This window comes from Amblyraja radiata, chromosome 3 (assembly GCF_010909765.2).
Source record: "Amblyraja radiata isolate CabotCenter1 chromosome 3, sAmbRad1.1.pri, whole genome shotgun sequence".
NCBI lineage: Eukaryota > Metazoa > Chordata > Chondrichthyes > Rajiformes > Rajidae > Amblyraja > Amblyraja radiata.
In genome coordinates this window covers 101,010,189-101,033,465 of record NC_045958.1, presented here as the reverse complement: position 1 = coordinate 101,033,465, position 23,277 = coordinate 101,010,189, and the positions used below count along the sequence as shown (strand labels likewise).

The following is a 23,277-nucleotide window of genomic DNA, read 5'->3' as shown; positions in this document are numbered from 1 at the left end:
GTATGAGAGAGGGACTCGCTCGTGTTGATTGGCGTTCCTTTGCTTGCAGGAAAAGGAACGTCAGGAAAGTGGGATGTTTTTAAAAGTGTGCTGACAAGAGCTCAAAATATGCACGTCCCTGTTGGAGTGAAGGGCAAGACAGGCAAACGTAAGGAAGCTTGGATGACGAGGGAAATAGAGATTTGGAATGGAAGTGTAGCAAATAATTCCGAGTGTGAGTCTTCGTCTTACTTCACCTCTAGTTATAAACGGGAAACAAGTGAAGACCGTGTGCTATATTGAAATAGACAATAGACAATAGACGCAGGAGTAGGCCATTCGGCCCTTCGAGCCAGCACCGCCATTCAATGTGATCATATCTGATCATCCTCAATCAGTACCCCGTTCCTGCCTTCTCCCCATATCCCCTGACTCCGCTATTTTTAAGAGCTCTATCTAGCTCTCTCTTGAAAGCATCCAGAGAACCTGCCACCACCGCCCTAACCAGACTCACCACTCTCTGCGAGAAAAAGTGTTTCCTCGTGTCCGTTCTAAATGGCTTACTCCTTATTCTTAAACTGTGGCCCCTGGTTCTGGACTCCCCCAACATCGGGAACATGTTTCCTGCCTCTAGCGTGTCCAAACCCTTAACAATCTTATATGTTTCAAATGTTCAAAATACCTGAAACAATCTTTTAATTTCAGTAATAATTATTACTATTGAATATGAGCGAGACCTTGGGTAAACTCAGTAAGCTGGTGTTCCAGACCATGCATAAATTGTCAGAAAGTGCACCACCTTCCTGTGTTGATGACTGTAGTTTATCACAGTAGTCTGAAGAAGGGTCTTGACCCGAAACGTTGCCTATTTCCTTCGCTCCATGGATGCTGCTTCACCCTCTGAGTTTCTCCAGCATTTTTGTCTCCCTTCGTAGTTTATCACAATGTCACTCAGTGTTTGTATCCTGCCCCTTGTGTTTCATAGGTATGTGGAATACATGTGCGACATGATGGCAGAAGAACCGATAATCCCACATAACAAATGCATCCTGATCAAGTCCATTGTGATGACACCAGTTCCTCTATTTAACAAACAACGCAATGCCTGTCGGCCATTTTGTGAGATATATGTCGGCGATGAGCGGCTGGTGACCACCTCCGAAGAATATGATAAACTGAGGTAAATGCAGACTGGTTATTTTGTTATTTGCAGTCTATTGCCACTTTCTCATCTGGTCATAAGGGATAGGAACAGAATTAGGCCATTCGTCTCATCAAGTCTTCTCCGCCCTTCAATTATGGCCGATCTATCTCTGCCTCCCAACCCCATTCTCCTGCCTTGTTCCAGTATCCCATGACAACCTTTCCCTGCCTCCGCAATTTCTATTTCAGTCTCATTGATTTGAAAATCTTAAATTGTTATTAGCCCAAAGGGGCGTCACTAAATTGACGGACCCACTCGAAGATGAGTGGGGCAATGTATTGCCCAACTGCTTGTTACGCAGAGGATGCTGGGTACCTGGAACACGCTGCCAGGGATGGTGGTGGAGGCAGGGGATATGTGTCCCCTGCGGACAGAGGAGATTACTTTAACCTGGCATCATGTTCGGCATGGGTATGATGGGCTGAAGGGCCTGCTCCCGTGCTGAACTGTTCTATATTATATGTTCTGTGATACAATGGTTCAATGGTGCTTTTATCGTCAAATGTGTAAATGCACAGTGAAATTTATTTCTTACATACAGTCCAGTCCAATATTGTCATATCTAAACATATCCATGATTAGCAAGTGTACAGAAATAGTTTATTAAGCACACGTGCAAGAGGCGCTGTGTTTGTGCACCATTTTCAAAATCCAGTCCGCGCTTAATTTGTTTGAGCGGTTCTTATGCCAGGCAAGCCCCAGGCTGTTGCGGACTTCCAGCCGTAGCCGTGGACCTCTCCTCGCCCGTCCACCGTTATTGCCCTCCCGTAGCCGACCTTGTAGGTAGGTCGGACCACGTTTCCCTCTCCGACCGGCCTTGCTCCTCACCCGATGCATCCATTGTTATTGTTGCCGGCCCTGACCTCCCGGTCTCCGTTCTCCGGGGACGGGTAGGGTACCTGTAACATGCTGCCATGGGGTGGTGGTGGAGGCAGATATGATTGTTTTTAAAAATTATACAAATACTTTTATTCAGAAAATAAAAATACAGAGTATAAACATGATCAAAGACTGCCTATATTGACAGTTTACAAACACAGGGTCATCAGATTAATATATCGCCAACTTTATCAACAATACACTCGACCTCCCGTGGCAACCAGCGTTCACAGAAGGCCTCCATAGTCCCCGTGCACACCGCGTGTTCCCCCTCCAGGAACAGGTGGACACGGACGTAGGCCCGGAAAAGTGGCGCTTAAGATGCTTTGAGATAGGCACATGGGTATGCAAGGTATATAAGGACTGGACAAGCTCGATGCAGGAAAAATGTTCCCAATGTTGGGTGAGTCTAGAACCAGGGGCCACAGTCTTAGAATAAAGGGGAGGCCATTTAAGACTGAGGTGAGAAAAAACTTTTTCACCCAGAGGGTTGTGAATTTATGGAATTCCCTGCCTCAGAGGGCAGTGGAGGCCAAGTCACTGGATGGATTTAAGAGAGAGTTAGATAGAGCTCTAGCGGCTAGTGGAATCAAGGGATATGGGGAGAAGGCAGGCACGGGTTATTGATTGGGAACGATGTATGGCGGTGCTGGCTCGAAGGGCCGAATGGCCTCCTCCTGCACCTATTTTCTATGTTTCTATGAATGGAGGGATATGAATCCCCTGCCGACAGAAGAGATTAGTTGAACCTGGCATCAGGTTCGGCACGGACAATATGAGCCGCAGGGACGACAGCCTTGCCACTGCAGCTCTGCCGGTCCTGAGTTCGGCCGCGGGGGACGAGCACGGGCCGTCTGGGCAGCACTCCCCCTGTAGGCCGTGGTCCACTGGGTCCTCCAACCGGTGGCTGGCTCGCTCCCTCCAGGTCCCTGTGTGCTGGGATCCTCTGCCGAGCAGCGTGCTGGGTGCCCTGTGTCACATGCTTTGTGACCAATGAATTTTAGAAATTGTATTGTACTTGAATTGTGCCTTGTTGTACTGCAGGTGAGGGATTATCTGACATTTGTTTCTTACAGGGAATTTAAAGTCGAAGATGGCAAGGCAATAATACCACTGGGTTTAAGTATACAAGGTGATGTCCTTATCGTGATCTTTCACGCCAGATCAACACTTGGAGGAAGACTGCAAGCAAAGGTACACTTAACTCTGAAGAATGTGTAGGAACTGCAGATGCTGGTTTACACTGAGGATAGACACAAAATGCTGGAGTAACTCATCTATGGATAGCATCTATGGATAGAAGGAATGGGTGACATTTTGGGTCGAGACCCTTCTTTATACTGAGATCCAGGGGAGAGGGAGACATAGATGTGGAAAGTGTGAAAATGAGACATCAAAGGGGACGAAGCTCAAGGAAAACGTAGAATAGATCGTTAACTAGGGGAAGGAGACAACGAAGCATATAGCGATAAAATTTAATCAAGAAGACTGTCAGACTGGTCAGAGAACTAGGATGGGGAGGGATGGAGAGAGAGGGAAAGCAAGGGTTACTTGAAGTTAGAGATGTTGATATCCATACCGCTGGGTTGTGAGAAAGAACTGCAGATGCTGGTTTAAATCGAAGGTTGACACAAAATGCTGGATTTACTCAGTGGGAGAGGCAGCATCTCTGGAGCGAAGGAATGGGCGACTTCGGGTCAAGACGTTCAGTCTGAAGAAGGGTCTCGACCCGAAACATCGCCCATTCCTTCTCTCCAGAGATGCTGCCTCTCCCGCTAGGGTGTAAGCTGTCCAAGCGAAATATGAGGTGCTGTTCCTCCAATGTGTGTTGTTGGGCCTCACTCTGACAGTGGAGGAGGCCCAGGACAGAAAGGTCAGCGTGGGAATGGGAGGGGCATTTAATGTGTTTAACAACCGGGAAATCAGGTAGGTTTAGGCGGACTGTGCGGCCCCATAGCAGAAGCTTCCACGTCGCGGGTCTGGAAACTGGAATTATCCGAAACAAATTCTGCTACCACCATCATCTATTGCGACAAGTAATGGCTCCCAATGATTATCGCCGGAAGCTTGCGTCCTGTTCAAGACGGACGATGACAGCGAGGTCAACATTTGTGGCAAGATGGACACGAAAGAAGATGAAGAAGAGCGGAGGTGTTCAGCCAAACGATCGCCCAGCCTACACTTTGTCTCTGGAGAACTTTGAAGAATCGTCAGTACAATGTGTATGGGGATCTGGATACTCTGTCTGTTGCTGGTGCATTGTGAAGAGGTGGTGGCGCATAAAAATGTTCATCAGTAAATGTATCTTTCCATTGGAGCATCATTTCAGCAGGATGTGTTAGTGGTGCAGCAGTCTGCATTTAGATCAGTCTGAATAGGATTTCTGAGCGGTATATATTTTCCATAATGGGCAAATGAAAAATGCGATGATGACTGAAGATCTGACAATTTGTCGTTTCAGATGACTTCAATGAAGATGTTTCAGATTCAGTTCCACACTGGATTTGTGCCCAGAAATGCTACCTCAGTCAAGTTTGCAAAGTAAGTCTTTTTAAGTTTGTTTACTTGCAACAAATTTCTCACGTCACTGCTGATTTTGGCATCACATGAGAATTCACAGAAAGTTAGTCTGATATATAATTCACATGTTAAAGTTGTCTGCATTCTCACCTGTACACTTGCCGTTGACAGTGAATAACTGATGTAGAAGTACTTGTTATGGGCCTGTCCCACTTAGGCAACTTTTTAGGCGAGAGCAGGAGACTCTGCGCTCGCCACATGGTCGCCACATGTTCGCTGGTGGTCTCTGGTGAGTCTCCTTCATGGTCGCGAGGAGTTCCTGCATTCTGGGAACGAGTCGCGGCCTCAGTATGGTCGCCGCAAATTTTTCAACATTTTCAACAAATCAGCACATTGTGCCAAATTAAGTTATCTAGGAATCGTTTTATCATTACTTGACATTAATTTGTTGTTCAGAATATTGCAAGAACTGTCTGGGCTTTAATTATCTAATTTAACTGTCTCATAAAATATAGAATGGTTTGGTTGATTTTCTTTGATACTTAATATAAATATAATTGGGAGGGGTTTCATTTGATGAAATCTAACATCCAATAAATGATAAAATTAATTGAAATTGTGTGCAGGTCTTTAAAATTTTGCTTGCGGAATAAATTATTACTTTTTAAAAATATCTGATCATGCAACTGAATCATCCTCTCACCAACTAGAGAGCAGTCCTGACCTCCCATTCACCTCATTGGAAACCTTTATCGAATTATCTTTAATCGGACCTTATCTTGCACTAAACGTTGTTCCCTTTATCCTGTATCTGTACACTGTGGACAGCTTGATTGTAATCATGTAGTGTCTTTCCACTGACTGGGTAGCACGCAACAAAAGCTTTTCACTGTACCTCGGTCCACGTGACAATAATAAATGAAACTCAACAAAAAATTGTATCAATGTTTGGGGATCTTGGTAGATTTTAAAGAAAATCTAGTAGTAGTAGGCCCCCCTCGGTTATGCCAGACCATGGGTGATGAATCCTGGTCGGATGCAAGCCTGGGCGATGTCATATGGAGGACAGGCTGTTGCCCATGCAGCACGTCCCCCCTCTTCACATCGCAGATCGATCCAAAGAAACAGCAGGTCCGTTACAGTTTGGCACCAGCGCCGTCGCAGGAGCTGCCAGAGCGAGGTTGTAGACAACGACGAAGTGCCTTAGGGGCTCCGACTCCGGATTTTCTTGAGGTTTACTCCTGGAGCCTTTTCCATGACTGGATATGGCCACAAGGCAGTGGAGGTTTTAAATCAGAGTTTTCCCTCTCCTAGATGGACTGCCTTCCCGGGCTGACGAGGCCCATCTGCCCGAGACTCGTGGGGGCGGGAGCGTTTACCTTCCCGTGCAGGTCTATAGCACCTGCCCACTGCCCAGAAAATCTGCAAATGGTCTAAATACACAGCAGAGTAAAACAGAACTAACAGAGAAATTGGTAGATTTCAACATGAACATGAGTTAGGGTTGCCAACTGTCCCGTATTAGCAGGGACATCCTGTTTTTTGGGCTAAATTGGTTTGTCCGCCCTTGTCTCATATTTGATTCCTATTACACGGGTCGAGGGGACTGTTGGGTCGGAGCGCCGCGTCCAGCCCTGCCTTGCCCGTCCTGACATAGTCCAGCCCATGGAGTCACCAGCAGCACCTCGCCCGTGGCCCTGTCGGTCAGCAGCCTTCGGATCTTCGGACCTTTGCTTGCCGCCGACACCACCACCCCTCCTTCTCATGGCCGATCATCGGTTCATGAGTTGGATGGGGTGCCGGACTTTGCGCGCGACATCGCACCTGGGCCAAAACTCCACAGCTGACCCGCCGGCTGGGCTTTGTGTGCAGTCCAGCACCCGGGCCAACTCATCATTCACCCAGCCACGGCCGAGTCGGTCAACGAATTGCCGTTGGGAATTTGTCCCGTATATTGACCTTTTGTCCCTTATTTGGGAGTGAGAAAGTTGGCAACCCTAATGCGAGTAGATCTTGGGGTTGGAAAGGGGCAGAGGGTATACTGGCCTTATTTGCTTAAGTGTCATTGCAGGTTAAATTAATGGTGTTGTCTCAATATTTCACAAGATAATTTCAGCGCTGCTACTACAATTCATACTAGATTTATGGCAAAAAAAAGGAAATAATTTTAGGAGAGGAATAGATCGGGTAGATGCACAGTCTCTTGCCCAGAGGAGGGGAATTGAGGACCAGAGGACATAGGTTCACAGTGAGGGGGAAAAGATTTAATAGGAAACTGAGGGGTAACTTTTTCACACAAAGGGTGGTGGGTGTATGGAACAAGCTGCCAGAGGAGGTAGTTGAGGCTGGGACTATCCCATCATTTAAGAAACAGTTAAGATAGGTACATGGATAAGACAGGTATGGAGGGATATGGACCAAACGCAGGCAGGTGGGACTAGTGTAGCTGGGACATGTTGGTGGTGTGGGCAAGTTGTGCCGAATGGCCTGTTTCCACACTGTATCACTCAATGACTCTAAGAAGAAATTGTATGGCTCGTGACTTAATACCATGGGGTGGTTATGTCAGTCTCAGTGGGCAAACTACTTCGCTAAACCCAGAGTAAAGCATAAAGTGCTGGAGTAAATCAGCAGGTCAGCCAGCATATCTGGAGAACATGGACAGGCGACGCTTCGGATCCGGATCCTTATTCCAACCACTTTGCTGAATGCCCGTGCGCTGTGAACCTGGAATAAGTTTTGCGTGATTGCTAAGGAAACTGAGATTTGTTTCAACTCACCTGAGATCACCACAGATGGTTTCTCTGGTCGGATTAAATGCGATAAGCCGCAAGGTTATTTTTAGTGCATGAACTCTGGTACAGGAGCATCGAAATGGCAGCTGAACGTAATCTAAATCCTTTTATTTGTTACAATAATTTTTTACATATGTTGCCAGACTGGGAGGTGCTCTGAGGATGGGAGATGCGGGTGATGTTATTGTTGGAAGGAGTAGCATGAGGTTGATTTTGGACTGAAATGCTGCCAAAATTGTTTTTTTTTAGAGATACAGTGCAGAAACAGGCCCGGCGGCCCACCAAGTCCGCGCCGGCCAGTGATCCCCGCACACTAACACTATCCTGCACACACTAGGGACATTGTTTACATTTACCAAGCCAATTAGCCTACAAACCTGTACTTCTTTGGAGTGTGGGAGGAAACCGGAGCACCCGGGGAAAACCCGGGCAGTCACGGAGAGAACGTACGAACTCCGTACAGACAGCACCGGTAGTCGGGATTAATTTCTCACCAGGGCTCTGGTTCAAGATAACCCTGAAAGCAGGTCTCTTAAAAACTAGAAGTATTGTTATATTGTCGCAACAAACAATAGGAATCTTCCAATGTCAGAGCACTTTTATGCAGTCGGTGTTGGAGGGTTAAACCACAGCAGTGGCCATGTGCATCTCGGGAATCTAAAACCTTTTGTCACAACTCGTGCTAAAGTTCTTGAATTTAAAATAAATGCAGGAGGAGAAAAATGTGTCGCACGTTGGACAAATAAATTACCGAGTTGGATTTCTCAGTTGTTTGAAGTGAGATTCATATACTTGCGAGTAGGTGTAATATCTTTCACACCCGTGGCTACTCACTAGCAAAAGATGGACACAAAATGCTGGCGTAACTCAACATCTCTGGGAGAGAAGGAATGGGTGACATTTTGGGTCGAGACCCTTCTTCAGACTCGGAACGTCACCCGTTCCTTCTCTCCAGAGATGCTGCCGGTCCCGTTGAGGTACTCCAGCATTTTGCGTCTATCTTCGGTTTAAACCAGCACCTGCAGTTCCTTCCTGCACCAACTATTTTATCAATTTTTATTTCAGAAGTAGGATAATAGGTCCATGTTCTAAATTCTGTAGAAGGGTCTCGACCCGAAACGTCACCTATTCCTTTCCTGCAGTGATGCTTACTGACCCACTGAGTTACTCCAGCTTTTTGTTTTTATCCTCTAAAATTACCAGTTGGTTTGTTGCAAATGTGGGAAATTTATTAATAAGGAGTAAGCCATTTAGAATGGAGACAAGGAAACACTTTTTCTCACAGAGAGTGGTGAGTCTGTGGAATTCTCTGCCTCAGAGGGCGGTGGAGGCAGGTTCTCTGCATGCTTTCAAGAGAGAGCTAAATAAGGCTCTTAAAAATAGCGGAGTCAGGGGATATGGGAAGAAGGCAGGACGGGGTACTGATTGGGGATGATCAGCCATGATCACATTGAATGGCGGTGCTGGCTCGAAGGGCCAAATGGTGTACTCCTGCACCTATTGTCCATTGTCTATTGTCTATTAACTCTGACAGAGATTGTTTGAGCAGTGACAGTGCGTTCTTTGTTGGTTTATTCTATTACTTTGCTTTGAGGGTGTATTGTAGTAAAGGGAAATCGGACTTCCTTCTTGTTAATCCTATTCATATTTTGTAACCTTAAAGGGAGTAACAAACCCATTTTGGGATTGTAATATTACAGAGGGTTTGACTCAGACAGTAACATTGTGTAAGTAGACTTGATGGGCCGAATATTCTAATCTACTCCAATTCCTTATGACCTCATGACCGTATGAAGGTGTAGATAACGTCAGAGGGGATTGGGTACTTGAAGTGATATAGAAGATCAGGCATTATTTAATTTAATGGCAGAGCAAACTTTAAGGGGCGAATTCCAAACATGTCTTATTTTCTTCAAAGGTAAAATCAGAAAACTGCAACAAAAATGTTTGCAAGAATACATTAGGACCCAAGTTGTTTCTTCCCTTCCACAGAAGTGTGTAATTAAGTCGGGGCGTTTGATAAAGAATCAGTTCATTTTTTTTAAAGTTAAAATGATCGTCTGTTGTGGTTGCTGCTGATATTCAGAGAAAAGAAAGATGGACACAAAATGCTGAAGTAATTCAGTCGGTCAGGCAGCATCTCTGGAGAGAAGAAATGGGTGGCGGGGGTTTTGGGTTGAGACCCTTCTTCAGCCTGAGAATCATGGGAGAGGGAGTCTAGAGATATGGAAGAGCGTGAAAATAACAGATCAAAGCAGATGATGGTAGGGAAATAGAAACATAAAAACATGGAAAATAGGTGCAGGAGTAGGCCATTCGGCCCTTCGAGCCTGCACCGCCATTCAATATGACCATGGCTGATCATCCAACTCAGTATCCCATACCTACCTTCTCTCCATACCCCCTGATCCCTTTAGCCACAAGGGCCACATCTAACTCCCTCTTAAATATAGTCAATGAACTGGCCTCAACTACCTTCTGTGGCAGAGAATTCCACAGATTCACCACTCTCTGTGTAAAAAATGATTTTCTAATATCAGTCCTAAAAGACTTCCCTCTTATCCTTAAACTGTGACCCCTTGTTCTGGACTTCCCCAACATCGGAAATAATCTTCCTGCATCTAGCCTGTCCAACCCCTTAAGAATGTTGTAAGTTTCTATAAGATCCCCCCTCAATCTTCTAAACTCTAGCGTGTACACGCCGAGTCTATCCAGTCTTTCTTCATATGAAAGTCCTGCCATCCCAGGAATCAGTCTGGTGAACCTTCTCTGTACTCCCTCTTTAGCAAGAATGTCTTTCCTCAGATTAGGAGACCAAAACTGTACGCAATACTCCAGGTGTGGTCTCACCAAGACCCTGTACAACTGCAGTATAGAACCGCCCTGCTCCTATACTCAAATTCTTTTGCTATGAATGCTAACATACCATTCGCTTTCTTTACTGCCTGCTGCACCTGCATGCTTACTTTCAATGACTGGTGAACCATGACACCCAGGTCTCGTTGCATCTCCCCTTTTCCTAATCGGCCACCATTCAGATAATAGTCTACTTTCCTGTTTTTGCCACCAAAGTGGATAACTTCACATTTATCCACATTATACTGCATCTGCCATGCATTTGCCCACTTATGTAGAATGTAGAATGGTTCATTGTTAAAGGGGAAGGTGACAACGTGCCATACAATCAGTAATATTTAATCAGGAGGACAGAGGACTTGGTTCGCAATTAACTTAAGACATAGGAGCTGAATTAAGCCATTCAGCCTATGCAGTCGATCATGGCCGATCTGTTTTTCCCCCTCAACCCCATTCTCCTGCTTTCTCCCCGATACCTCTGACACCTTGTTGCTGTTTCTGTTATGAGGCAGAAACCTGCGCCTACTTCATCTTGAAGCCGCAGTCTTCGGTGGGGAAGCACCGATTCGGGACTTACCTTTCAGATGAGAGAGCCTGTACATCTGGCCGCCCGCTGCAGAGGTTATGGCCCCGACCACGGGGGAACAATGGAGGAGGACTGGCTGAACTTTGCGCCTTCCACCACAGTGAAGAATGCTGTGGTGGATGTTTGTGTTAAATTTTTATTGTGTATTGTGTGTTCTTTTTTGATTGTACCGCTGCTGGCAAGTTCATTTCACTGCACTTTATTGTGTATGTGATGAATAAATCTGATTGATCGATTGATTGATTGACCTTAAAGCGCCAAAGACCCGGCTTCGATCCTGACTACGGGTGCTGTATGTGCAGAGTTTGTTTGTTCTCCCCGTGACCTGCGTGGGTTTTCTCCGGGTGCTCCGATTTCCACCCACTCTCCAAACACGTACAGGTTTTTAGGTTTAATTGGATTGGTTTAAATGTAAATTGGCTCGAGTGTGTGTAGGACAGTGCTAGTGTGCGGGGGTTGCTAGTCGGCGCGGACTCGGTGGGCCGAAGGGCCTGTTTCCATGCTGTATCTCCCAACTAAACAGTTGCAAGTCAATTCCTGTGAGACTGGGAATATGCATTTCGCAAGCCAGAGCATTGGGCAAGTGCAGCGATCACTTTAAAAATACCACGACCTCAGCATCCACCCCCAGGATCACAAGCCACTTATTGGCATGGAAATGTATCACTCATCCTTCATAGCTACTTTATGGCTGCTCTTGCCACTCCTGGAATCGTCTACATATCTGGTCCATGGGTGTACTAATTTTTCAATATCAATTGGAAATGCAGAAGCTCAATTAAACCAGCATCATGGAAAACACATTGGGAGAAAGCTAAATGGTGGGTAGACACAAAATGTTGGAGTAACTCAGTGGGTGAGGCAGCATCTCTGGAGAGAAGGAATCGGTAACGTTTCGGGTCGAGTCCCTTCTTCAGTCTGAAGAAGGGTCTCGACCCGAAACATCGCCGATTCCTTCTCTCCAGAGATGCTGCCTTACTCGCTGAGTTACTCCAGCATTTTGTGTCTACCTTCGATTTTACCAGCATCTGCAGTTCTTTCTTACACAAGCTAAATGGTGGGTTTGGCTTAGTTGTCAATTGATTCTGGTGGTTCTGTATTTCAGGTATGATCTTGATGCATGCGACATCCAGGAGAAATATCCCGACCTCTTCCAAGTAATTCTGGAGGTGGAGGTGGAGCCTCAGGAGAACTCCAGGAGTCACCTTCCACCCTGGGAAAACTTTATGACAAAGGGCCTCAATCCGAAGATTCTCTTCTCCAGTCGCGAAGAACAGCAGGAGATGCTTTCTAAATTTGGTACGTTTTTTTTTAGAGCTTTAAAATGTAACCAGCACTATATGCAGTTCATAACAAAGAAGATTAATAGTCTGGGGAATGAATGAATGAAGGATGGAAGTTTGACACAAAATGCCGGAGTAACTCAGTGGGACGGGCAGCATCTCTGGAGAAAAGGAATGGGTGACGTTTTTCGGGTCGAGAGCCTGCTTCAGTCTGAATGAAGAAATGTCACCCATTCCTTCTCTCCTGAGATGCTGCCTGTCTCACCGTGTTACTCCAGCATTTTGTGTGTCTCTTCGGTTTAAACCAGCATCTGCAGTTCCTTCCTACACAAGGATGGAAGTTTAGTTTACAGACGAGGTACAGTGTGGAAACAGGCCCTTCGGCCCACCGAGTCCACGCCGACCAGCGATCCCCATATACTCGCACCATCCTACACACGAAGGACAATTTACAATTTTTACCGAAGCTAAATTGACCTACAAACCCTTACGTCTTTGGAGTGGCGGAGGAAACCGGAGCACCTGGAGAAAACCCACGCGGTCACAGAGAGAACGTACAAACTCCACAGACAACATCCGTAGTCGGGATGGAATCCGGGTCTCTGGTGCTGTGAGGCAGCTGCTCTACTGCTGCGCCACCGTGCCGTCCTGAATGTTAGATAGTTTGTTTTAAACATAAATTCTAGACAATGAATTGTGTATTTATGTAACTATTTACGGCCGAGTGTAAAAAGCTTTAGGAATCATCTGTTCCCGCAATGTTTCTCAGCAGGGCACATGTATTCATTTTAATGCTTTTTAATAAGTTAAAGTCATCAACTAATCACATTAGGCTGGTTACTATATGTGGAATAGTGAAAGAGGATGTGGAGAGGATATTTGCACTAGTGCGAGAGTCTAGGACCAGAGGTCATGGCTTCAGAATTAAAGGATGTTCCATTGGGAAGGAGATGAGGAGGAATTTCTTTAGTCAGAAGGTGGTGAATCTGTGGAATTTTTTGCCACTGAAGGCTGTGGAAGCCAAGTCCGTGGACATTTATAAGACAGAGATAGATAGATTCTTGATTAGTATGGGTGTCGGGGGTTATGGGGAGAAGGCAGGAGAATGGGGTTAGAAGAGAGAGATAGATCAGCCATGATTGATTGGCGGAGTAGACTTGATAGGATGTTCCTATCACTTACGACCGTAGGATTTATCTAGTGAAGATATCTGTGTGGGTTTGGTTTATGAATTTTGCTGAATTTCACTAAAGTGTCAGAGGCTGAGAGGATCTGATAGAAGGTGGGAGAAGCAGATTGGGCAGGAATGTTTAAATAGACATTTAGACGAACACATAAACAGTCAAGGAATAGAGGGGGAAAGGCACAAAGTGCATGAGTAACTCAGCGGGTCAGGCTGTGTTTATCGAGAACATTTGAATAGGTGACATTTCGGATCAGGAGCCTTCTTCAGATTGATTGTGGTGAAGGTAGAGGGGAGGTGGTGGGGGAAGAGAGCTGCAAGAGACATGGTGCAGGACAAAGCCTGGCAAGGCTTTGGGGGCAGTCACGGTGGCGCAGCGGTAGAGTTGCTGCCTTACAGCGAACGCTGTGCCAGAGACTCGGGTTCGATCCCGACTACGGGTGCCGTCTGTACTGAGTCTATACGTTCTCCCCGTGACCTGCCTGGGTTTTCTCCGAGGTCTTCGGTTTCCTCCCACACTCCAAAGACATACAGGTATGTAGGTTACTTGGCTTGGTAAATGTAAAAATTGTCCCTCGGGGGTGTATGATAGTGTGAATGTGCGGGGATCGCTGGTCGGCGCGGACCTGGTGGGCCGAAAGCGCCTGTTTCCGCGGTGTATTTCTAAACTAAACTAAACTAAACTAAACTTAAACTAAACTAAAAGTGATAGGGTGGATACTGGTGACAGAGACATGGCAGAGTACGGCCAGTATCAGTCTGAAGAAGACATCACATAGAAACATAGAAAATAGGTGCAGGAGTAGGCCATTCGGCCCTTCGAGCCTGCACCGCCATTCAATATGATCATGGCTGATCATCCAACTCAGTATCCCGTACCTGCCTTCTCTCCATATCCCTGATCCCTTTAGCCACAAGGGCCACATCTAACTCCCTCTTAAATATAGCCAATGAACTGGCCTCAATTACCTTCTGTGGCAGCGAGTTCCAGAGATTCACCACTCTCTGTGTGAAATTCTTTTTTCTCATCTCGGTCCTAAAGGATTTCCCCTTTATCCCTAAACTGTGACCCCTTGTCCTGGACTTCCCCAACATCGGGAACAATCTTCCTGCATCTAGCCTGTCCAACCCCTTAAGACTTTTGTAAGTTTCTATGAGATCCCCCCTCAATCTTCTAAATTCTAGCGTGTACAAGCCAAGTCTATCCAGTCTTTCTTCATATGAAAGTCCTGACATCCCAGGAATCAGTCTGGTGAACCTTCTCTGTACTCCCTCTATGGCAAGAATGTCTTTCCTCAGATTTGGAGACCAAAACTGTACGCAATACTCCAGGTGTGGTCTCACCCTGCAAACTGCAGTAGAACCTTCCTGCTCCTATACTCAAATCCTTTTGCTATGAATGCTAACATACCATTCGCTTTATTCACTGCCTGCTGCACCTGCATGCCTACTTTCAATGACTGGTGTATCATGACACCCAGGTCTCGTTGCACCTCCCCTTTTCCTAATCGGCCACCATTTAGATAATAGTCTACTTTCCTGTTTTTGCCACCAAAGTGGATAACCTCACATTTATCCACATTATACTGCATCTGCCATGCATTTGCCCACTCACCCAGCCTATCCAAGTCACCTTGCAGCCTCCTAGCATCCTCCTCACAGCTAACACTGCCCCCCAGCTTCGTGTCATCTGCAAACTTGGAGATGTTGCATTCAATTCCCTCATCCAAATCAACAATATATATTGTAAATAGCTGGGGTCCCAGCACTGAGCCTTGTGGTACCCCACTAGTCACTCCCTGCCATTCTGAAAAGGACCCGTTTACTCCTACTCTTTGCTTCCTGTTTGCTAGCCAGTTCTCTATCCACATCAATACTGAACCCCCAATACCGTGTGCTTTAAGTTTGTATACTAATCTCTTACGTAGGACCTTGTCGAAAGCTTTCTGAAAATCCAGATATAACACATCCACTGGTTCTCCCTTATCCACTCTACTAGTTACATCCTCGAAAAAATCTATAAGATTCGTCAGACATGATTTACCTTTCATAAATCCATGCTGACTTTGTCCAATGATTTCACCACTTTCCAAATGTGCTGCTATCCAATCTTTAATAACTGACTCTAGCAGTTTCCCCACTACCGATGTTAGATTAACTGGTCTGTAATTCCCCGTTTTCTCTCTCCCTCCCTTTTTAAAAAGTGGGGTTACATTAACTACCCTCCAATCCTCAGGAACTACTCCAGCTACTTCCTTAAGTCACCCATTCAGATGCTCCAGAGATTCCTCTCCAGAGATGCTTCCTGGCCCACTGAGGTTCTCCAGCATTTATTGTCTCTCTTTGAAGTAAATAAGTGTCTGCAGTTCCCACAGTGTTTAACGACAGATGCGATTAGTTAGATTGTCATCATGGTCAGAACAGACAAGGTGAGCTGAAGGGCTTGTTCCTGAACTGTTCTATGTCCTGTGCTTACTCTCATTTTTCAACGTTTATTCTGTAGTGAGTGATTTTGTGTTTAGTTTAATTTAGTTTCGAGATACAGCACAGAAGCAGGCCCTTCGGCCCACCGAGTCCGCACCGACCAACACATTCACACTATCCTACACACACACTAGGGACAATTTACATTTACACCAAGCCAATTAACCTACAAACCTGTACGTCTTTGGAGTGTGGGAGGAAACCGAAGATCTCGGAGAAAACCCACGCAGGTCACGTGGAGAACGTACAAACTCCGTACCGACAGCACCCATAGTCGGGATCAAACCCGTGTCTCCGGTGCTGTAAGGCAGCAACTCTACCGCTGCATTGTGCAGATAGGTGTAGATGTAGACTTTGTAACTTTGTCAGTGCACTTTATGTGGCGACTATTTGCATACCTTGGGTGTGCAAGCAAAGAATTTCACTGTGACCTGTCACACGACAATAAAGCATTCCATTCAATTCAGTAGATCGAATATTTGTTTTAAATACTGTGGAAACAAATTGATAACTCGAAGGTATCCTGAGCGTTATAAATAATTTTCTTAACCCATGAAGGGAAACCTGAGCTGCCTCGACAGCCGGGGTCAACAGCACAGTACGATGCGGAGAGCCCGAAATCAGACCGCGCTTCAGAGAACACAAGTGAAGACGAGGCATCGCATCAGAACAGTGATACTTCCAACAGCTTTTTCGAGACACTAAATTGGGAAGGTAAATGTTGGCAGATTTTGACGAATGCCTTGAATTTTAGTTGGATCCGTATCAGTTGATTTCATCTTATTAACAATGTTTTGATTTTTGTTCCTGACGGGTAGTTATTTAAAAAACTGAAAAGAGGTCACGAGCCTAGTTTACTTAGTTTCAAATTCACAAATAATCATTGAATATTTTGTTTAGTTCATATAGATCAATGATAGGAGCAGAATTAGGCCATTCGGCCCATCAAGCGTATTCCAACATTCACTTATCGCTGATCTATCTTACCCCCTCAACCCCATTTTCCTGCCTTCTCCCCATAACCCTTGACACCCATATGTTTCAGGTCGAGATCCTTCCTCAGACTGGCCTTCGGCCCAACTCATCGAATCTAGTCTGAAGAAGGGTCTCGACCCGTAACGTTTTACTTCATTATGAATATTGAGCTAATCTTTCCTGAATCACTGCTCTTCTACGATTCTAATCAGTTGGCCATCGTAATAAATGTGCATTTGTGCAATCAACTAAACCAGTGGATAAATCCGTGCTCTTATACAGAAATGTGTAGGCGAGACCAACCCCGCAGGCTCGACGATCGTTTCATGAACACCTCCGCTCAGTCTGCCTGGGCTGATGTGATCTCCCGGTTGCTAAACACTTTTACTACACCTCCCATTCCCATACTGACCTCTCTGTCCTGGGCCTCTGCCACTGTCAGAGTGAGGCCCAACACAAATTGGAGTTACAGCCCCTCATATTTCACTTGGGCAGCTTACAACCCAGTGGTATGAATATTGACTTCCCTAACTTCAAGTGGAGCTTGCTTTTCCTCTCTCTCCATCCACGTCCATAGGTTATAGGAGAAGAATTAGGCCATTCTGCCCATCGCGTCTACTCCACCATTCAATAATGGCTGATCTTTGCTTCCTAATCCCATTTCCTGCCTTCTCCCCATAACCTTTGACGCCTGTTCTAATCAATAATTTGTCTATTTCTGCCTTAAAAATATCAACGGACTTGGCCTCCACAGCCCTCTGTGGCAACGAATTCCACAGATTAATCATCACTCCCCTACCCGAGTTCATTATCCTCCTGATTACATTTGACTTCTTGTATGCCTTGTTGTCACCTTCCCCTCGGCCAACAACGAACCATTCTACATTTCCTTAACATTGTTCCCTTTGATCTCTCGGTTTTACACCTTACCCTTCCATATCTCTATGTCTCTCTTTCTCCTGACTCTCGGTCTGAAGAAGGGTCTCGACCCATCAACGTCTATTCAGAGATGCTGCCTGTACCGCCGACTTACTCCAGCATTTTGTGTCTATCTCTTATGCAGAAAGTTTGGAAGAAAAATTAAGGCATGTGTTTTGTGAAATAATGAGAAACTAATCAGGATTTAGAGTTTATTGAATTGGTATTAAATTAGATTTGAGAAATGCTTGAATTTAATTTGGAGGATAAACTTTCTCCCCCTTTTCCCCAACAGCAATTAAATATCCCCCTTTTATCCTTTTGATTTTGTTTGCTTTGATCTAAGCAATCTTTTGACTACTAATTTTGCAAGGATTATTTTCTTTTTCATTATTGCTTCCTGCTGTGAAATAATGTTCTGCAAGCGTTTCACTACCTGCTGTTACATTAAACAATGCAAATCAAAAAAGTTGCCGATCTGATGACTGATCTGCTTTGAGTTGACTGGCCATAACTGGTGGGGGAAAGTGCTGGAGATTACTCAGCGGGTCAGGCAGCTTCTCCTGAGGACATGGATGGGTGACGTTTCCGGTCAGGGACCCTTCTTCAAACTCATTAAGGGTCCCGACCCGAAACATGTCCTCCAGAGATGCTGAGTCACTCTGGCATTTTGTGTTTGTTTTTTAATTGTAAACCAACATCTGCAGTTCCTTGTGTCTCCTGAACTAGTGGGAGTTCAACGGATGAAGATTCTGTTGTGTTGCTTGCTGTGAAGAGCCATTGTTTCATCGCCAACTTCAAGACACATTTATCTCCTCTTGGTCAAATAGCTCTCTGATTCACAGTGAGTTGGTGAGAAGGAGACTTAATACCCTTGAAATTATAATATGTTACCTTACCAAGAGGTACAGAAGTTTGAAAACGCACACCTCCAGATTCAGGGACAGTTTCTTCCCAGTTATTATCAGGCAACTGAACCGTCCTCTCATCAGCTACCATGTGGTGCTACCATCTACCTCATTGGAGACTTTCTGAACTATATTTAATCTGACTTTATTTTGTCCTAAATGTTGTGTACCCTTTATCCTTTATATGTGCACTGTGGATGGCTTGCTTGTAATCATGTATAGTTTTTTTCTTTGACTGGATAGCATGCAAACAAAAGCTTTTCACTGTACCTCAGTACATGTGATAATAATAATGAACTAAATAAATACAATCACCAGTCCTCATATCAGCTAGGTACACAAAAATGCTGGAGAAACTCAGCGGGTGCAGCAGCATCTATGGAGCGAAGGAAATAGGCAACGTTTCGGGCCGAACCCCTTCTTCCCGAAACGTTGCCTATTTCCTTCGCTCCATAGATGCTGCTGCACCCGCTGAGTTTCTCCAGCATTTTTGTGTACCTTCGATTTTCCAGCATCTGCAGTTCCTTCTTAAACTCATATCAGCTAGTGCGGTCCTGACCTCTCTTTTACTCATTGGAGACCTTTGAACTATCTTCATTCGGACTTTATCGGACTTCAGTGGTATTTATAACTTGCACTAAATGCTTTTCTTTAACTGGATAGCAGGTAAAGAAACGCTTTTCACTGTACCTCGGTACACGTCACACTAATAACTAGATCACCTCAATGATATACTTGCATCTACACGATCAGTTTTAAAAAATGAGCTTGTTAACATGTAGGTAGCTGTTTATTGTATGTGCAGTTGGTTAATTGTTCTGAGCATGTTGGTGCATTGTTTAGAGCAGAGGTGTCAAACATCCGGCCCATGGGCTGCATCCGGCCCGCGAAGGGGTCCAATCTGGCCCGCGGGGTGATTTCCCCGATGCCAGAGCAGGCTGCAGCTCTCCGCGGTGCCGGATCGGACCCTGCTCACGGCGCAATCTGGCGCGCATGAAGTCGCATTTTGCCCATGACCTAAACTGAGTTAAAATGAGTTTGACACCCCTGGTTTAGATAGTACTTTGGCTTTAGGATGGTTTTCTTGGTTGCGCTTATCCTGGTGTTATAGCATGTACTTTGTGTTTTAATTCTGATTAAGCTAAACTGAACACTGAAAGGAAGTAGACACAAAATGCTGGAGTAACTCAGGCAGCATCTCTGGAGAGAAGGAATGGGTGACATTTTGGGTTGAGACCCTTCTTCAGACTGATGCCAGGGGAGTGGGAGGGACAGAGATAGAATGTAGTCGGAGACAGTAAGACTGGTGGGAGAACTGGGAAGGGGGAGGGGATGGAGAAAGGGGGAAAGCACGGGCTGTTTGAAGTTAGAGAAGTCAATATTCAGTCTGAAGAAGGGTCTCGACCCAATACGTTGCTCATTCCTTCTCTCCAGAGAAGCTGCCTGAGTTACTCCAGCATTTTGTGTGTACCTTCAATATTCATACCGCTGGGGTGTAAGCTGCCCAAGCGAAATATGAGGTGCAGTTCCTCCAATTTGCACTGGGCCTCACTCTGACAATGGAGGAGGCCCAGGACAGTTTGGGAGTAAGTAAGTACTGAAAGGAAATAAGCTGGTGCAGATTTTAATGGTTCTTGCGACCTGAGTAATTTTTGACCTCATGCTTTTGATTGTTTAGCAGAGGAAAGAGAGGGAAGAGAGGATGCCGGGACTGCCGAGGAACAATCTCCAGATGATGATCATCCGGACCTGGAGGAGGAATGCAGTCCGTCGGACGACGACTTTGCGGCTTTCTCCAGTGAACGCGGCTCCGTGAGGGCCGATGAGCCGGAGAGCCCGACTCAGCCCGACTCGGAACAAGTGAACAAGGTCAGTTTCTTCTTCGAGGTGGACATCGACGAGGCAGCGGAGCAAGGCGCGAGGCGTTCTTCCGAGGACAGCGTGGACCTGCTGGGTCTCAACAGCGCCGACCAGCCCGACGTGGCTCCTCCGGCAGTGGAGATGAAGAGCTCGTCCAGCAACGCCGACCTGCTGAGCGATTTGTTTTCCGGAGCTCCGCCTGACGCGCATCAGGATAGCTCCACGGACCTCATTGGGGGAGGGGACGATTTCTTCTTCAGCACAGCACCTCCACCGTCGGTGGAACCAGTTCCCGCAGCTCCGCCACCACAGGCTTCAGCAGGTACGTAGCAGACGGATATCACTGGTGGCCACTCGATCCATCAACAGCGGATGCTCTTTCGGTTATGTCCGGACATTTCGATTGTCATAGAGTCATACAGCATGGAAACAGGCCCTTCGGCCCATCACCCACACCGACCATCTCCACTCATCCCACATGTCTGCATCTGGCCCATATCCCTCTAAACATGTACCTGTCTCAATGTTTCTTAAAAATTGTGATACTACCTGCGTCAACTACCTCCACCAGCTGATCGTTCCATATACCCACCACCCTTAGGTTTAGTTTAGTTCAGAGATACAGCGCGGCCCACCGAGTCCATGCCAACCAGCGATCCCCACACACTTAAACTATCCATCACACACCAGGGACAATATACCATTATATGCCAAGCCAATTAGCCTACAAACCTGTACATCTTGGTTTGAAAGAGTTTCCCCTCAAGTTCCTATTAAATATTTCCCCCCTCACCTTAGACCTAAATCCTCTGGTTTTCGATTCCCCTACTCTGGGCAAGAGACTTTACCCAATCTATTCCTCTCATGATTTTGTACACTTTTATAAGATCACCCCTCATCCTCCTGTGCTCCAAGGAATAGATTCCTAGCCTGCCCAACCTATCCCTGACGTTCAGGCCCTCGCGTACTGGCAACATCCTCGTAAATCTTCTCTGCACCCTTTCTAGCTTAATAACAACTCTCCTATAACATGGTGCCCAGAAGCAATTGTTTGGAGATTAGAGTATAGGTCCTGGAGCCTCTTGGTTTCAGAGCCTTGCCGTATTATCCGTTTTGCCGGAACAACAGAGGTCACGGCCTTGGGGGACCGTGATACCAGCCCGCAGAGTTGGTCTTGGAAGTTGGCTATGGGGACGGATCTGCCGGCTCCAGCCGGGTCGGAGTTCCAGAGCCCCGGTCGCAGGGAGCAAATTCGACCTGCCGATCAGTGCATTAGTCCCGATGTGGTCGAGATCGGTCGCCTCGCCCATCCTAGGGGCCACTTTTTTAAAGAGGAATTTGATGGGGCGAGTTTGTCCAGATGAAAGGGAGGGGGGTAGAGTGGGGGACAGACCACTAGTTGCCAGAAAATCGGTGGTGAGCCTTTGTACCAGCAGTTGTAGAGTTTGAGGAAAATATTGCACATCTGCCTTGTCTCCTCTTCAAGTAGAGACATTGATATATAGAAAATAGGTACAAGAGTAGGCCAATCGGCCCTTCGAGCCGTCATAATCAATGTGATCACGGCTGATCATCCAAAATCAGTACCCCATTCCTCCTTTTTTCCCCATATCCCTTGATTCCGTTAGCCTTAAGAGCTAAATCTCTCTGTTGAAAACATCCAGTGAATTGGCCTCCACTGCCTTCTGTGAGTGAGAATTCCAGATTCACAACTCTCTGAGTGAAAACGTTTTTCCTCATCTCAGTCCTAAATGGCCTACCCCTTATTCTTAAACTGTGGCCCCTTGTTCTGGACTCCCCCAACATCGGGAACATTTTTCCTGCATCAAGCCTGTCCAAACTAGGAAACATGGCAGATGCAGTTTAATGTGGATAAATGTGAGGTTAAAACAGATTAATATCTAAATGGTGTCAAGTTGGGAAAAGGGGAAGTACAGCGGGATCTGGGGTCCTTATTCATCAGTCAATGAAAGTAAGCATGCAGGTACAGCAGGCAGTGAAGAAAGCGAATGGCATGTTGGCCTTCATAACAAGAGGAGTTGAGTATAGGAGCAAAGAGGTCCTTCTGCAGTTGTATCGGGCCCTAGTGAGACCACACCTGGAGTATTGTGTGCAGTTCTGATCCCCTAATTTGAGGAAGGACATTCCTGTTATAGAGGGATTGCAGCGTAGGTTTACAAGGTTAATTTCCGATATGGCGGGACCGTCATATGCTGAGAGAATGGAGCGGCTGGGCTTGTATACTCTGGAGTTTAGAAGGATGAGAGGGTATCTTATTGAAACATAAAAGATTATTAAGGGTTTGGACACGCTAGAGGCAGGAAACATGCTCCCGATGTTGGGGGAGGCCAGAACCAGGGACCACAGTTTAAGAATAAGGAGTAAGCCATTTAGAACGGAAATGAGGAAAAACTTCTTCACACAGGGAGATGTGAGTCTGCCTCAGAGGGCGGTGAAGGCCGGTTCTCTGGATACTTTCAAGAGAGAGCCAGATAGGGCTCTTAAAGATAGCGGAGTCAGGGGATATGGGGAGAAGGCAGGAATGGGGTATTGATTAGGGATGATCAGCCATGATCCATTGAACGGCAGTGCTGGCTCATTGGAGGTGATTCAGCTGCCCCGCTCCGGGCAATTGGACCCCGGGTCGGGGCTAGTTGAACCTCCTGCTACTTTGGAGCTTCCCGACATCAGTCTCTACCCGAGACTGCGAGCTCCTCGATGGTGAAATCCGCAGGCCGCAGTTGGAGCGTCGATCCCAGGCAAGGGATCGCAGGCTCCGATGGTAAGTCCACGTCCCCGCGGTGGGGCTCAAAGTCAGTCCCGAGCAAGGCCGCCAGCTCCATGATG

At 46.2% G+C, this 23,277-nt stretch overlaps 1 protein-coding gene across 4 annotated transcripts in view; it reads left to right on the top strand.

The window, feature by feature from the left end:
• Positions 1-23,277, top strand: part of gak (cyclin G associated kinase) — a 129,732-nt gene that overhangs the window by 77,242 nt on the left and 29,213 nt on the right. For all 4 annotated transcript variants that reach the window (XM_033018426.1, XM_033018425.1, XM_033018429.1 and 1 more), the window contains 6 exons: positions 965-1,159; positions 3,139-3,256; positions 4,524-4,603; positions 11,925-12,118; positions 16,328-16,483; positions 20,249-20,752. In XM_033018426.1, the coding sequence (XP_032874317.1) occupies positions 965-1,159; positions 3,139-3,256; positions 4,524-4,603; positions 11,925-12,118; positions 16,328-16,483; positions 20,249-20,752 (1,247 nt within the window). The remainder of the gene's footprint in view (positions 1-964; positions 1,160-3,138; positions 3,257-4,523; positions 4,604-11,924; positions 12,119-16,327; positions 16,484-20,248; positions 20,753-23,277) is intronic.